This window comes from Carettochelys insculpta, chromosome 2, assembly GCF_033958435.1.
Source record: "Carettochelys insculpta isolate YL-2023 chromosome 2, ASM3395843v1, whole genome shotgun sequence".
Classification (NCBI taxonomy): Eukaryota; Metazoa; Chordata; order Testudines; family Carettochelyidae; genus Carettochelys; species Carettochelys insculpta.
The window spans coordinates 248680862-248697754 of record NC_134138.1 but is presented as its reverse complement, the minus strand read 5'-3'; the positions used below and the strand labels follow the sequence as shown (position 1 = coordinate 248697754).

At 41.4% G+C, this 16893-nt stretch overlaps 2 protein-coding genes across 5 annotated transcripts in view; one reads left to right on the top strand and one right to left on the bottom strand.

Moving 5' to 3' along the window:
- The window catches only part of WAC (WW domain containing adaptor with coiled-coil), a 110629-nt gene extending 98475 nt beyond the window's left edge, over positions 1-12154 (bottom strand). For 3 of the 4 annotated variants that reach the window (XM_074984911.1, XM_074984910.1, XM_074984912.1), the window contains exons 1-3: positions 11839-12154; positions 11671-11707; positions 10026-10221 (exon numbers count right to left, since the gene is read on the bottom strand). In XM_074984911.1, the coding sequence (XP_074841012.1) occupies positions 10026-10221; positions 11671-11707; positions 11839-11879 (274 nt within the window). In that variant the 5' untranslated portion in view covers positions 11880-12154. The remainder of the gene's footprint in view (positions 1-10025; positions 10222-11670; positions 11708-11838) is intronic. The other variant, XM_074984913.1, reaches the window with a different exon arrangement.
- A 47-nt stretch (positions 12155-12201) lies between these two features.
- MPP7 (MAGUK p55 scaffold protein 7) overlaps positions 12202-16893 on the top strand; it is a 407772-nt gene continuing 403080 nt past the window's right edge. Inside the window, exon 1 of the mRNA XM_074984915.1 lies at positions 12202-12536. The gene's annotated coding sequence lies outside the window, so the exon portion shown is untranslated. The remainder of the gene's footprint in view (positions 12537-16893) is intronic.

Genomic DNA, 16893 nt, shown 5'->3' with positions numbered 1-16893 from the left:
AAGTTATATTGACAACTATGGATAGGAGAGTTCTAATTTCATTGGGAACTTGTTAAATACATAACAAAAGTGGTTAAGACAATTGCTTTTTTTTATTAAAAGAACATTAAAATGAGTATTGGCATAAACACAGGACTATGGGAAAATACACAAAGCTTTAATGTATCATTAAAATAAATGCTTTTTAAAAAAAAGATGGTACCATCTTTGGTGCTGATGAAAATTTTCATCACAGCAATAAAATCTGTAAAATGAATTAAGCACTACTAGACCAATAGTGTTTTTAGGTTGGTACTCAGTGTACCTTCACTAGAAACATAAGTCAGCCTACAGGAGGTCAACATACAATCACCAAAATATTTACTGTAGTGATTTATGTCCATACTATCCTCATTCTGTCAGTGGCATGCACCCTTACCATGAATACACCCATCAATTTCAGAGCAGCAACCTGGCAGCATCACACATGGTTCCCTGCCGGAAGCCTGAATTGCACCTGCCTGGCTCCCTAGTAGACTATCCCTACCCAGGGCTGCTCACCGGGAAACAAATCTCTATCCCTCATGCTGGAACTAGAAGCAACCCTGACTTCAGGTGTGGAGCTCCTCTCCTGGAGCCCTGCTGTGGTGGGGAACAGAGCAACAAGAGGCAGCTAGGCTGCCAGCAAACATGGAACAGACAGCCAGAAGCCTCAGTCCAATACCAGGCACTTGCCTGGCTGGCAGACGGGAGCCCAGGAAGCAGGTGAGATAGCAGCTAGGAGCAGAGGGCAGGAAGGTTCTGAACAGAGCAGTGCAGCTATGCTAGGAGCTGTGAAATTGGAAAGAATGACAGTCAACAGCCAAAGTAAGTAACAGTGTTTACACGGACACTGACACAAGCCCTAAGCCTCTGGTGGAGGTTGAGTTATGTCAATGCATGGTCATATCAGTGGGAACAAGAGGGTAGCAAGTACAGACACAAACAGATTCACTTAAACTACCTTATGTTGACCTTTCTGCATCAGAGACCAAAGGTATTCTGAATAGAGACTTGTATGCTGTTCTTCTTACACGAGAGGCAGGAAATATTTCTCCTCCTCTCAATGTAATTTGATTGGGCAAAGCTAAGGAATCCATTAATTCACCAAGCAAAAGGAGCATTAAGTTTTAAAGTTAGTGTTAGGGTGCAACACACCTCTAAGTACACCACAAAATGCCTGAAACTGTACTGCAACCAAGTGATGTAAACAATATGTCCATGATTCTTTTGGGATGAGGATACTATATACAATATTCTACAGCAAATTCATATATACAGCAAAAATACACTTATAAAAAGATTGAATCAAATCCCTTTGTTCAACTCAGTACAACTTAGATTTATTAAAAACTATTTTTAAGTTCAGAGTTTTTAAAAAGCTTTGATAAATCAGCTTTTACAGACATCAGAACTATTCTGATATTAACAACATGAAAGGACTGATAATACGCTTACTGAAGGTCACAACCTATCCAGCCACTAGCTAGGTGAGGAATGCATACGTTCTGCAGTGCAAAAAGGCAGAACAGCAGGCTTGAGTTGTGCTCTAAAAGCCCTGGAGACAGTGGTCTCAGTCAGAAATAGCCCTATTCATTTGGGAACCAGTCATGCTCGGCTTTGGAACAAGCATGAACTGATATGTATTTTATGTATGTTAGAAGAGAAAATATGTCAAATTTGGCTCTGTTTAATCATTCCAGGATCTCAAATGGACTTCTTTTTGTAGATGTCAGAGATGTAACTACTGTTTTTAAACTACAGAACCTCTGCAAAACACTCAGTTATAGAACAGATCAACTAACTGTGCAACCAAAACTACATTATACAAACTCCAAAGTAAACCACCACCACACTGTTTTTCCCCCAACAAAAAACAAACAAGGAGAAGGAAAGAACTTGACTTGTAAGTCAAACCTGAAGTGATTTGTAAGTAAAATTCTAAGAGCATAAACTGTCTTATTTTACAAAAGTATTGAAGTATTAAAATATACACTTGGTTTTTAGAACAGACTGAAAACTCTTAATCAGAGCAAAAACATGTTTCTATGATACTGTCCAAATAGAATACCTATTTCAGGGACTGGCAAGCCTGAATCTGCAATGTTAACAAAACTGCTGAAATCGTAATGTACCACCTCTCCCACAGACATGATTTAAAGAATAATCAACTTTGCTCCATCTACAAATAAAATGCAACTGCCCCTTGAGCATGTGCTCTTTTAAAGACCTGTATTCAGGTACACCAACTTTTTTTTAAAAAATTACTACTACTACTACTACTGCCACAATGTATGTCCCAAAGTATCACAGTGCTGAGTCCTGATTGTCAGAACCAATGCATCTTTTCCCACCAAAATGCTATTATAGCAGAAGAAAGGAACATACAGGCATACATACACACAAAGCTACACTCTAATACTGGAACTTTTCCCCAGGAAAGCCTTGTGAAATATGTATAGAGGTTTGACCCCTCACGCTTCAGTAAAATCAGCTTCTCTCTTGACCACAGCTGTCACCAGTAGAGACAAATACACAATATAGTTCCTCTTGGTTTTGCATACTTTTAACTACCAAAATACATACCTGAAGATTTATTTACCAGTGTAAAGTTAATACAGTTCAATGATGAGACCAGAGAGAACGGGAGGGGAAACAGGAAATAAGGAGAGAAACCATACCTAAACTGACACCAAAGAGCTAACAAAAGTTTTTCCGGGGGCAGTGTGGGGTGGGAAATGAGAATACCATGAGGCAGTTTCCAAGTGTGGGGTAAGGAGACTCAGGTTAGCACAGGAGGCATGAGGAAGAACAGAACAGCAACAGTGGAGAATGTTGCATACTTGATCCTGCGATTAAAGGTCTATCAATGAGAAACTCTACCTGACCCCTTCCCAGTTTCTTTAGACTACAAGAAAGCTCATAGGTAAAGGGCTGCAGTCTCAGTCCATGTCTGCATCACCCAGGTAGTCAATCTGCTCCAGGTTGATCTCCCAAGGTTCAGTTTCACACGTCTGATAGGTACATGTGCAACCAACTTAACAGGGGTCAGCTGTCAACCTATGTAGTCTTCCTGATAGACAGGAGTCAAGTAAACCCCCACAATGCACAACTTCAAGTTGTGCTTAGCTTGCGTTAAGGCAAGTTAAGTGCAACTCAAAGTTGCTCTGCTGTTCTCTACCACCCGGGTCTCCCAGCTTGGGGAAACTGTAGGAAAAAAGACGGACATGCTGCAGTGGCTTCTCACTGGCTTCCCCTAGCTGGGGGAAGGTGGGTAGAACACATACCTAGCTGCTAGACTGGCAGGGAGCCAGGAAACTGACCAGCCATACAATGGTCAGTTTCCCAGCTCCCACCAGTGAAGGAGAGTGAGGAAACTGACCATGGCTGGTGCCCTCATCAGTTCCTGGCTCCCCCAAGCTGCTTAGGAAATTTTACTTATACAAGGGTTGCAGGAACGCAACCCCCACATAATTTGGGGGGGCTACTGTAGTGGTGACTGACTGGAGAAAGTAACCCTCTGTCGACCTTCAGTAAGGACTGCCAGGTAAGCTGGATTTCAGATAAGTCTGCTCTAGCCATGCAACTGCCATAGCTAAAATTTTTTACCTGAATTGACTTATTTTCCTAGTGTAGACATGGCCTTAGACTGTCTGTCCACACTTTTCTGCTCTGAAAGCACACAGGCTAGAAACCTAACATAAAGCCTGAATTCTATAGAAGTTAAAAGGGCAGGTTCTTTACAAAATCATTCCATCAGGGAATGCTTTTGTAAATCCCTCTGGCAAGCAAATATAATCAAGATCTGTTAAAAACAGTATTGAGATCATTTTCCTTTTTCAAAGTGTAAAAGAAACTTACATATTCAGCATCCTACACCTGCTAAAGTCACCTAAATAGTGCAATAAAATACAACAAATTCAAGTTTTACTGAGTGTCAAGAAAAATCTACAACAATTTATTTAAAATGTTAAAAGTACTATTCTGTATAATCTACATTAATTTCAGAAGTAAATTTGAAAAAAATACAGTTCATGAGACATTTTCACCTTCATGTAACCACCTGCTATTTAATATCCTGGTTTTAAGACTGCTTTTTGAAGAAAATAATGGACTTCAAAACTAATTTTTTTAAAAAAGTGTAGTTTCAAGACTATTGTATCTTTCTAATTTCAAAAACCTTTCCCCTGTTATGGGAAAGACCCTCACAGAACGGAAAACCTGACAGACCATATAAAACAGCCAGTGAAACTTACTTGGAAATGGTAGAGGAAACAAGCCAGAATAGGAAAAGAACAGGTTTAAAACATTTAAAGATGTGAAATTTAGTTAAGTCATCAGACCATGATGAAATTCAGCTTGAGATACTCAAGGAAATGGATGAAGCAACCTCAGAAACAATAATTGTTTCTGATAACTCATGGAAGACAGGAGAGGTCCAGAAGACTGGAGAAAGGCTCAAACAATACCTAACCTAAAAAGGGAATCAAAGAGGACCAGTCAGCCTAACTTTGGAAAGATACTGGTACAAAATATCCATCTGCAAGCACCCAGAAGACAAAAAGATAGTAACTAAAAGCCAACATGTCTCAGAGGGGCAGCTGTATTATTAGTCTCTGTAGACTCACGAAAAACAAGGAGTCCTATAGCACCTTAAAGACTAACAATTTTATTTATTGAGGGCCCCACTTCATCAGATCTGGAGCAGAAGTAAGAATTCAGGGTTTATATAGCAGTGGGGTGGGGAGGAAAGAAGTAGGAGGAGATGGAGACAAAGAGAAAAAAGGGAGAGGGGAGTCACCTGTCATTAACAGGACCTATGAAAGAAGTACATTAAGTTAAGAGGGATGGGTGCCATTCCTGTGAATATCAAAGGTGGGAAAATTGCCCTTGTAAAGCGGAAGATACCCACCGTGTTTTTGCCAAAAATAAATCATAATAAAAATATTTGTTTTTTCTGACAAGATTACTGGAAAAGTGGAGAGCTTTTTAACTACAGCTTTTAAGTTGTATATGGCATTCTCATAAGCAAACTGGGCAGGTAAAGTACTAGAAGTGGGTGCAAAAGTGGTTGAAAGGTCACACTGAAAGAACAGTCACCAATGTTTCACTGTCAATCTGGGTGGTCCTATTTAGTGGGGTCCTGCAACAGCCAGTACCAGATGAGGTACTATTAATTTTCATTAATTACTTGGAAAGTTGTGAGGAGAGTTTCTACAATTTGCAGAGGACATCAATTTGAGAGGCACTCCAATAACTTTGAAGAACAGGATTAGAATTACTTTAACAAATCAGAATTGGTCTGAAATCAAAATGGTAAAATTCAATAAAGGCAAGTACAAAGTGCTACACTTAGGAAAGAAAATAAATCAAATGCCTCAATACAAAAAGAGGAATAATTGGCCCAACCACCTATTATTCTGTTCTGTTGTCTGGTGGTAGACATCCACTCCACCAACTGCTGACTTCTTTTCCACCATACCAATGGTTCCCAAGAAGGCAAGCTAAATCCTTGCTTCCAAACATTTCAATAGCTATTTAGTGTCTGTTTTGCAATTAATAGTTTGGACTCTTTGCACTCCACAAACCTGTCCAGAAACTTTTGTTGTAAAATATTCCATTTCAGTTTTATTTTGCAGTGTCAGGCCTCTCTGTTCAGTAGCAATTTTGTTTATTTGATATTTTGCATTACTGACAAAATAACACATTCTAAAGTTTAGATCAATAATTTCCTGTGTGTCCAAGTCTTCGATTCTGTTTACATTCACAAGTCACTAAAAGTAATCAATGTTAACTATTTCTATGCAACTTCAGTTAAATCTTCATATCAAGGAAAGAGCAACTGAATCAACCTGTGATGGGAAAAATGTAGTACATGATCTAAAAGGTTTTATGTTGTGTACATTAATATTGTTCAAGTTTAATTGTTTTAAATCATCTATCCACCAGTATGTTAAAACGTGGCAAAATGCCTACAGATTTTCCACAGCTCTCTAAAAACCTTGTCATAACAGGATGCCCAGGATGATATCCTATCAACGTGCTTTTAGACACATTTGGGGTATACATGGCCCAAACTGAACTACCTGCCTAAACTCAAATTCCACCTCCGTATATTTTCTATCACTGATGACAATACCACCACACTCCTGGTCACTAGGCATAACTTAGAAATGATTTTTCACAACTCCTCCCTTGACCCACAGGATGTAGTCAAAACTCGCAACTTATTTTCTCTGTTTTAAGTTCAGATCTTTTCTTCACATTCCAACATCTGAAGTACTCACCTGGTTTCCTTCATTACCTCAGGCTCTCTGAAACCTTTTATCTCCCCATTTAGTGTTCATTAACTACTAGAATTATTCTCCTTGATTGTTAGTCTACTTTACCCTAGAAAACATTTTGAATCTTTCCTGATTTCTCTTTTTCCAGGTAAAATTCACATTTCTTCTTGTCACCTTAAAGGCTCATCACAGCTATCTCTTCCCTATCAGCAAGGCTAGTTTTAACTGCTCACTTTCATTAGGATGCTTGTTCTGAAACATGGAATCCTCTCCTGGAACTAATACATAACTCCACAGGACCCACATCTTTGATCTCTACAGGAAACTACTCAACAAATAATAGATTATGGGGTTGTATGGTAGAGTTATTTTGTGCACTACTTAATCACCTCCCGATTTTAAGCTCTTGAAGACAGGGACTGTTTCCCTTGGGAAACCTAAATACAAAACACAAAATAATAATTTTGCTAGACATAGCTATAAAACACTTGCTTTAATTTGGTCACATGCCAATGGTATGGGATGCACAGTCTCATCACTTCCACGACCAGTGACAGCACAGCATTTTTAGGCTGCATGTTTGAAGACTGGTATTTTAGCACTGTATGGACTTTCCTTGGGCAGTAAGAGGAGAGAATATCATCAAAAGTGTGTAAAAAACTTGGCAAAGTTAATTCAATGAGCAGAGAGAGACTGACTACTCAACCAATATAAAAACATGCCTAGTTTGTATTACCCCAACACACAGCGCTTGCCCAGTTTGCAGAAATCAATGTTCATTTTATTGATTTAGAAACAAATATACTTACAATGGTATGAACTCCTATGGTACATGCAGTTATATACCAGTTCCACAATGTTTATATCCCCACAGTTTATTTCATGAATAAGCTATATTGATATAAGCACTTTTATAACTACATTCATAATACAGTAAAATCCTTTTAATCCTGACTCTGATTATTAGGAAATCCTGGTGGTTCATCATCCAGCAAAAATAGTTCCATTGAGAGATAATCCAGCAAAATTCAATGGGGTGCTTGGGTGGTGGGTTGGAGCCATGGTGGGGGCTGGGAGGTTAAGCCTGAGGTGGATTAGGGCTGCACGGGGGCCAGGGAGGTGAAGTTGAGCTGGGGAGTGTGGGGGTTGGAGCCAGAGGGTACGGGGGTAGTGACATCCAATAGTCTGGAAAATTTGGTTATCTAGCACCTGTGTGGTCCTGGATTCAAGGAATTTTACTGTATATTAATCTCTAAACCAATATACAAATATATGTACTATAATAATAATAAATAATAATAATAATATGGAGATATACACTGTAGAACTGGAAGGGACCTTAGGAGGTCATTGTTTCCTGTCCCCTGCCCTCTTGGCAGCACCAAGCACCATCCCTTTTTTTTCCCCCCAAACTATTTGCCCCAAGTTGCTAAATGGCCCCCCCCAGGACTGAACTCACAACCCTGAGTTTAGCAGGCCAATGCTCAAGCCACTGAGCTATCCCTCCCCCCTAAAACAAAAAAACATCCCTGTGCATAAGTAAGCCCTTAATAAAATTAGGTCAGTTTTGCTTTACTACAAAATAGTCAACCAGATTTAGGACTGAACAAATTTGAAACTTCAGCACACAAACACCTCTTGGTCATCTGTTTTGGAAACCAGCAAACTGAAAAGCTGAAGTGACTTAACACTAACTTTAGAAGGCAAGGAATAGGTGAGTTTTGACTTCCAGTTCACTATTTAAAACTTCAGTGTGGTGTTGTGCATTTTTTAAAAATTAAAACAAGGTTAACGGAAATACTTGCATAACTACTTCCTTCAATTAAATTTGTTTAGATGGAATAATTCCCTTTTAGTAGTTCAAATCCAAGTATTCCAACATCACAATAATGAAACTGACTGAAAATGAAAATACAAAACAGTGAAACCAACCTATTTTCACTGTCCAAACTAAGAGAAATGCAAAGAATAAAAACACACTCAAGTTTGGAGAGAAAAATGACATTACTAATTTTACTTCAGTTAATAGTCTTAGATCCTATTAGCATCTAGTAAAGCCTTCCTCCCCCGCCCCCCAAACACACCACTGAACCTGACAATATCCAGTTCAACAAAACGTGCTCCCAGTAAATTTTCTGTAACTGTCAAACTGGAGATATAGGGGGAGTATTGAAGTAACCTGACTTTTACATTGGTATAATTAGTCACATATCGGAACAATCAGCAATATATTTTAGTTCAATTATAATTAACACTATCCTGTGTTTAAAATCAGGTAACCCTTTACATTTACTGGGCATTATAGACAAGGATATACCAACACCACACAGGTAAAGAAGGTTGAGTTGTGTCTGAACACCTAATTCCAATTCATAAAATTAGTATGAGTATGCCATACATCTTAATGGTATACAAGATTTATTTGCATAAGTAGGCTCTGCCAGTTTGGCCTATGCACTTCATTTAGAGTAAAACAATTTAAAATTGTCAGTAATTATGCTGTTTATGAAATGTAAGCTAGACATGATTTCTGAACAGGCAAATAATTCTTAGGTTTCTTAGTAATAAAATTACATTAGTCTATTTCACTGTGTATTATTTAACAAACACTGAAAGGCTCACATTAGGTTATGTAAACATTTAAGACTACTAAACCTATACTATACATGTGACTTTTATTACCATAATACACTGAATTTTTCACTCCATGAAAAGGAAGAAGAGGAGAAGAGAAACAGCTTTCCATTCCCTTAGGTATTCCAGTATCTTCACTACTTATCACCCAACACTTCTGCAAGCATCCATGAGGCCCTGAATCACCAACCATTCTGTTCGAGTGGACTTGAAAACCTGAATACATTTTTCCTTGTGTAAACACAGTAAGTTCAAATACTCAGCTACCTGCCCTATACCCTCAAATGCTCCTATACTGGGACTTAATCCTCCAAACATTTACCATAGTAAGGGAAAGCCCAAGTGTAAGTCCCATGGAAATGAACAGAACTACTCATGGTAGTAAAAAGTTAGGGAAAAAAAGTGTTAAGTGTTGAAGGATCAGGGCCTTGAGGATCAAGCAAGTAGAACTGGAAAATAAACATAACTTCATGATTGGCACTGCAGAACAGAAACTTATCAGGCTGCCAAAGAACTTCATATATTGTATTTGGAAGCATAACTTTTAGAAGAACAGCACCTTAAAAATGTTAATCAAAGTTAACCTTGGAAGACAAGACAGGTGCTTTTCCTTACGCACCAACACAATATAAATAGTTAAAACAACAGAAAAATAAGTTATAGTCATGATAGCTGGAACTCTAACACTAAGTCTTTGGAAAAGTAAAAATGTATTTTGTTTATGAAAAAATCTAAAAAGTAATCTAATTAAAATATTAACACATACTACACTTGCCAAAGCCTTTAGAAGTCAGCTCTAAAATGTACCAACACAAAAAAATTAAATTGGTTTGATCTCTGGATGGCATCATTGAAATCTACTAATTTTTGGAAGAATAAAAGAATCAGTTCAGTACATAAGACCCAGAACAATTACTTATAGCAGAACTAATCACTGTATTTGGGTCTCAGACAGTTTTCTCACTATCGTGTAAAACATGTCAGGTAATGTGATGATGTGCTCATGTCAGTTATAACTGTTTTACTTAATTAATTCAATAAAAGTTAGCTTATGACTAATTAAATAAAAGTCAATTAAATATAACTCACCTCCATCCCTCTCTCTAACTCTGTGAGCATGCACATTTTTGGCTTTACTGTGCCCTGTGCCGTCACCATATTTGTTTTCGGGGCTATCAGATCGCCGCAACATTTTATTAGGTGGTGAAGGGTCGGTGGTGTCTCGCATCTTGTCATGACGGTGATCACCACCAGTGGGGTGACTCTTTGATGAGTACTTAAGAGTCTGCAAGAAATGAGATTTTTTTTTTAAATTAACTTCATTTTTGCAGCAGTTTATACCACTTTCCACTAATACACATTCTAAATTTACAAGTATTTAATTTTTTCACATTGTAGTGTTAATTCTAGCAATAAAATTATTTCTGAAAGTATATTTAACATCAGTATTTGAGGAACCCAAGTAGCATAAGGCTTCCCAATTTTAATTATCCATATAAAGTAAAAAATTCTAATTTAGCTTACACCACATTTCCCCACTTTGGTTTCAGAGTAGAGCATCTCCTATAATACAGTACTAAACAAATTCCTTGAATTCTTATTCATTTTGTGCTATATACACATTCAGCACAAAGACTTTTTTTTTGAAGGGGGGAGTGAGGAGGTAACCGAGGAAAAGGTGTTTAGTTGTTTAATCAATAATGCAATAAAAACAGATGTTATCATTTACAAATTCTGCATGAATCACAAGGTAAGTGATGTAAATGTCATCCAAAAAACCAAACTCACCCACTAGCTTGAATGGCCATAACAAACTTTATTTGAGTACAAGAACAGCTCAGACAATATTAAAAAGAATGCTGAATGGTGTGGGTGGGTGTGAAAGAGAGAGAAGGGGAGCTTAATTTGTGTTCGTTCTCAAATATTTACACCTTGGAAGCAGCACTGATGAGCATCTTTCACCTGTTTACTTTCATAATGTAAACTTCTGGATGGGGAATGTTTACATTTAGATGAACTGTCACTAATAGCTGCTTCTAGTGATCACAGTTCACTTCACAACCAGTCATCAAAATTAAATTTCTGAGCATCACAGCTCCTCAAATGTGTACCCCCAAGGAAGTACAATATCTCACCACCAAGGAGAATAAGTGTCCTCAAAACACACAGTGCAATATCCAGTGCATCTCAAGAACTTGGTTTCCACGTGCACAAGGCAATGGGGGAGTATATGCATCTCAGAAATACAAGTAGTGTTTCAGTGGCACAAGGGTTTGATGTAGGTTTCTGAGTGCAGCCTGTACCTAGTGCCTATGGCATGCCCTGCTCAGGTCACAGTTTCTAGCAGGGATTTGGGGAGCAGGAGAAAGGCCCTCTCCGTCCCTCCGAAAATATGTTTTCTTATCTGTTTTTCACTAAATGCGATAATAACGCATTTCCCCCACACACACACCCCCGCCCCCTTCTCCCGGCACTGAGAGCCGAAACCTACACAAGACCGCGCTAGGCCTCGCCTCCCTGTGTCTTCTCTGAATGGCCCTGAGGTAACCGAGATCTCGCTCCCCTCACACACAGCCGCCCCACTCCCCGGTACTACGGGCTTGTGAGGGGAGAGGGCGGGGAAGTGGCGGCACCGCGGCCTGTGGCGGCGGCCGAAGCCTGCGCTGGAGTAGCTCCCCCCTCCGCTCTCTCCCCCGCTCCTCCTCCTCGGCCTAGCGGCCGGCGCTGCAGGTACCTGGTAGGGCTGTGAGTCCCCCCTGCGGTCGTGACAGCTGGAAGAGAGAGAGAGAAAGAGACGTTAGTGAACAACCGTTACCGGCCGCCGAGGGGGAGGGGTACCACAAACATGGCGGAGGGGCTGGGGAGCCCCCGCGGAACGGGGGGAAGGGAGGAGGGGATTTACCCATCACTGAGTCTCTGCTGTTTCCTCGCATACATTACCATCAATGCCCGGCCTGTGTATGTGAGTGTGAGGGGACCAGGAGGGGACGGCCGCGGCCGGGCCACAGGAGCCGAAGGGGGAGGCAGCGCTCCGCCTCACCACCGACCGGGACAGGGAAGGGGAGGGAGGGAGGGAGGGGGCAGCTCAGGCAGCTCAGCTGGGAGCAGCGCTCACGGGCCCATCTCCTTTCCGCACTGCGAAAGAGGAGACGCCACCGCTCGGCCCCGCACACTCTGAGACACTGAGGAGCACAGACTCCGCTGCCGCTGCCTCCTCCCCCCGCTGCGCCCACCGCCGCCGCTCCTCCAACTACATCCGGGAAACTCGGGCGACGCCGTATTCGGTCAAAGTCGGATATTTTCGGCTGTTTTCGGCACACTCCTCCCACTAGGTCCACTCTGCTCTATGGCGGTTGTGCGTTCGGCAGACATCGGCTATTTCCGCCGAGTCCAACGCCCTCAATCTTCCCCTTCGGACAACATCGACTATTTCCGCCACCAGTCCTCTGTGGTCTCGCAACAAGACTCACCGGTCTTGGGAAAGCATCGGCTATCGCCGTAGAACGCTCCTCCGCATTCGGAAGGTCTCGGGTGTTTCCGTGACCCTTCACCTCTCGCCTTGCGGCCGCTCCCGCTTAGAACGCTCGGAGACAGCCGCGGGTGAGAGAGCCAGGATGGCTGATTGGCCAAGAGCTCCTCTCTTCTCGGGTGGCGTGGCGAGTTCCTGGGAGGCGTGCTCCGTACTGCTGCTGGTAGCCGGGGCTGAGAGTGAGCGCCGACTACTACTGGCGGGGGGAGAGGGCCTCTTCGGCCGGGCTGGACACAGCAGAAGGCGAGAGAGCGGGTCTCCCCCAAGCCCGGCTGAGAAGAGGGAGGGTTAAAGGGTCTGTCTGAAAGCCAACAAGCAGCATGTGTACGTCCTGTGTGCTGGGAGGAAGCTCGGGAGAGAGGCGGTGAAAACGGGCCGTGGGAGACTTGCTGCTGCCTGTAAGGCTTGTGTGAGTGTGTGCCACGGGCTGCCTTAGTCGGCGCTTTTCTGTCTCGCAGCAGCCCCGCTGGATAGCTTGAGTGGTAGATGCCTGGCTCCGCTGCGAATGTTGTCCTTGGCGTCAGAGGGGTAGCCGTGTCAGTCTGAAGCTTCAAAAACAACAAGAAGGCCTGCGGCACCTTATATACTAACATATTTTGAAGCATAAGGTTTCGTGGGCAAAGACCTGCTTCGTAGATGGTGCTGCCGTAGTTGCTATGAGTGTTAAGTAGCAGTAAGAAGAGCCAACTGCGCTTGTAGGGGTTTCCCTCTCAAATTCCCCAGCTTTTTGTGGCGGCGTTTGTAGTGCCTACAGCAGCCACTGAGAAGCTCCCACAGAACACTTTCTTTGTCTACACTTAGTAGTAAGAAGAAGGAGAGCAGCAGGGGTTGGGGTACATCCCTGGCACCATAGCACTTGCTGCAATCTCAGTGGCCATAGCAAGCATGTAATATTAATGATCTGGCGCTTCTACACAGACAATAGGCACTCTGCCTCCTGCAGTGCAGAGTGCTCTCATCCAGGCTGCTCCCTGTATTCTCTGAGGAGAGGGAAGAAAAGCAGCTCTCCAGAGGCAGGCAGCTAGCTTTCACCTTACAAAACATGCTTATGTGATTTGAAAAGTTCCATCTTCTAACCCCTCCCACTTGCATTTTAAAATGGACTGCTGAATTGGTTCTCTGTTGGCAGATCTGAGAAGTACTGTGAGTGGAGAGGGCACTTGAGCTTAAGTACCAGATAGTTTCTCCATCTTTATTCTTGACCTTAGAGTGAATATTTCTAGTGACAATCATTACATTTCTGTCCCACACAGAAAAGGCCATATTTGTAGATTACAATTTTATATTTGTGGCCAGCACTGAAATTTTGAGCCCAAAAGGAATGGTCTTTTTTTCCAAGAACATCATGAATGTCTGATAGTGGGCAGCTACAGTGAAAATTATTTTGTTGTAAAAAGCTGTTGAAATTTATTAAATATAAAAGTTCAGTAACTATCAAAATAATCTCACTTAAGCCCTCAAGAAATAAATAGAATGTTTAGAACCTTAAATGTTGGTCCTGATCACTCATTCCCTAGATTGGAAGAGGCTCGGGAATACCACAGAAATTGTTTCCTTGGGTTTGTGAAACTGAAGGGTTTTTTTTTCTTTTAAACAAAATATCCTATCATGACTATACCCATGCTGGTTTTTTAGTGTAAGGTCATTCACAAACACCCAGCTACATGCTTTTTTCTTTTGTTTTTCTTTTTTAAATAAAAGTGCTGAAGAGTGCTGCTGTGAGAGGACTCTGAAAGTTGTGGCAGAGTCCATTAAGGCTGGAGCCTACAGGATGACTCAGCAGGGAGCTGTTCTACAAGATTACAATAATGAGCTGGTAAAATGCATTGAAGACTTACACATACAAAGAGAAGAACTGAATAAGCAGATCAAGCAAGCGGAAGTGGAAAAGAATAAACTCCAGCATGAAATCCAGATCTTGAAAGAGCATCTGGAATGTGTCTGTGATACCTTGGCCCAAAAGACAGCGTCACGAAACGAGCTTGATAAAATCCTTACTGAAACTGAAACTGCTTATATGAAGATTTTGGATAGTTCCAGAATGCTGCTTAATGTACTGAAGAAGGAAGTGGGGAATTTAAACAAAGCTGCAGAGCTCAAAAGCAATGTGACCTGAAACACCCAAATGCTTGGACTGTAGCACAATTACAGCTCCTTCTGCTCCTAAATGAGGTTAGCCACAGAAGCCTGTGATGAGCATATGTCTGAAAAAGGGCTCTACCTTATTTTTGTGTGGTTTTTAGCACATTTTAAAATCATGGGAGATGTACAATAAAGATAAAGGTGCTGTTCTGCTCAAATGTTCCATTTATTTATCTAAACAAACAGCACCTATGAAGAATTATAGACTTTGCAAATAGAGCTAAGAAAAATAGAGGTAAAAATTTGGACCAACTTTGGCATGATGCTGACCTTCCCTCAAAGTTATTAAAGAAGCAATGAAAGTTTCTCTTGATTCACCATTCCAGCCATGCATATTTACTGCTGCATTTTGATCTACTTTAATAGTATGCCTTAAATCTGAGATGAAAGAGCACTTTAGCTTCTTAACAATCAGTTCTCTAGCAATGGCAAGGAGACGTGTTTAACTTGTAAAAGAAATTGATTCAGTTCTCTCTCACCTGGAGAACGTTGCCACTAGCCTTGGGGAGAAGAAATAATATAAAATGGGTAGGTAGGTGGTAGATTCTGAACATGGGCATAATACTTCTGACCCCTTTTGGCTGATTCAAGATCACGTTGGCTGATTGTTTTTAACTATTATTTGCCAAACAGAAATCTACTAGTGGTTTTTTTTAAGGGGTCTGTCCATCTGAAATATGCACATAACTCAATATTATTTTTTAAGATTTGCATTGCTTTCACGTCACCCAAAGATCTTCTACAACAAACGGAATGTGAATGCTTATATTGAAGTATGTTAAAAGAATTAAAGGGAAAAAAGACACAGTATTTAAAATATGCTCTCTCAGAAAATTAAATTTCTATAATTCAAGTTGACTGTGCCCTTGTCAGGTGCTTGGCAACTATAAACTTGCATAGTGGAAGAAAACAGCTCCTATCATTTTTAAACTAGGGGACTATATGTGGTATTCTAAGGGGAAATTTTGAGTCTTCAGAACTCATGACCATAGATTAGATTATTTATAGGAATTGTTGCAGTCTTTATCACTATAGTATCATTACACAGCTTGTTTCTGTGACAGGTTTTTAGAAGTTGTTTGCTTACTGAGATCATCTCCACTGAGGGCAAAAGACAGAACTGCCTGAAGACTTTCTTTTTGACTCCCTTATGTAAAACTTGTTTTACTCATATATTATAGACACACAAGAATTGTGAAGAATATTGAAGAATATCATAGAATCATAGAACAATAGAGCTGGAAGAGACCTAAAAAACCCATCAAGTCCAGCCCCCTGCCCTCGGCAGGAACAAACCCATCAGATCAGCCCAGCCAGGGCTTTGTCAAGGCAAGACTTAAACACCTCCAAGGATGGAGACTCCACTACTTCCCTGGGTAGACCATTCCAATGCTTCACCACCCTCCTAGTGAAAAAGTTTTTCCTAATGTTCAAACCTGGACCTTTCCAACTGCAACTTGAGACCATTGTTCCGTGTTCTGCCATCCGTGACCACTGTGAACAGCCTCTCTCCAGCCTTTTTGCAACCTCCCTTCAGTAAGTTGAAGGCTGTTATCAAGTTTCCCCTCAGTCGTCTTCTCTTCTGCAGACTAAACAGTCCCAGTTCCCTCAACCTTTCTTCATAAGTCATATTTTCCAGCCCCCTAATTATTTTGGTCGCCCTCCTCTGGACCCTCTCCAGTGTATCCACATTCTTCCTATAATTGGGGGCCCAGAACTGGACACAGTACTCTAGATGCGGCCTCACCAAAGCCAAATAAAGAGAAACAATCACTTCTCTGGATCTACTGGCCACACTCCTCTTAATGCAACCAAATATGCCATTAACCTTCCTGGCTACAATGGCACACTGACTCATGTCCAGCTTCTTGTCCGCTACAACTCCCACGTCCTTTTCTTAAGAACTACTACTGAGCCGGTCAGACCCCAGCCTGTAACAATGCTTGGGATTCTTCCAGCCCAAGTGCAGGACTCTGCACTTGTCCTTATTGAACCTCCTCAGATTTCTTACAGCCCAGTCTTCCAATTTGTCTAAGTCACTCTGGACCCTGTCCCTACCCTCCAGCGTATCTACCTCTCCCCCTAGCTTAGTGTCATCTGCAAACTTGCTGAGGGTGCAATCCAACCCGTCATCCAGGTCATTGATAAATATGTTGTACAGAACAGGACCCAGAACCGAGCCTTGTGGCACTCCACTAGAAACCGACCGCCATCCCGACATTGAGCTGTTGATCACTACCCGGTGGGCCTGATCTTCTAGCCAGCTTTCTATCCATCTTACCATCC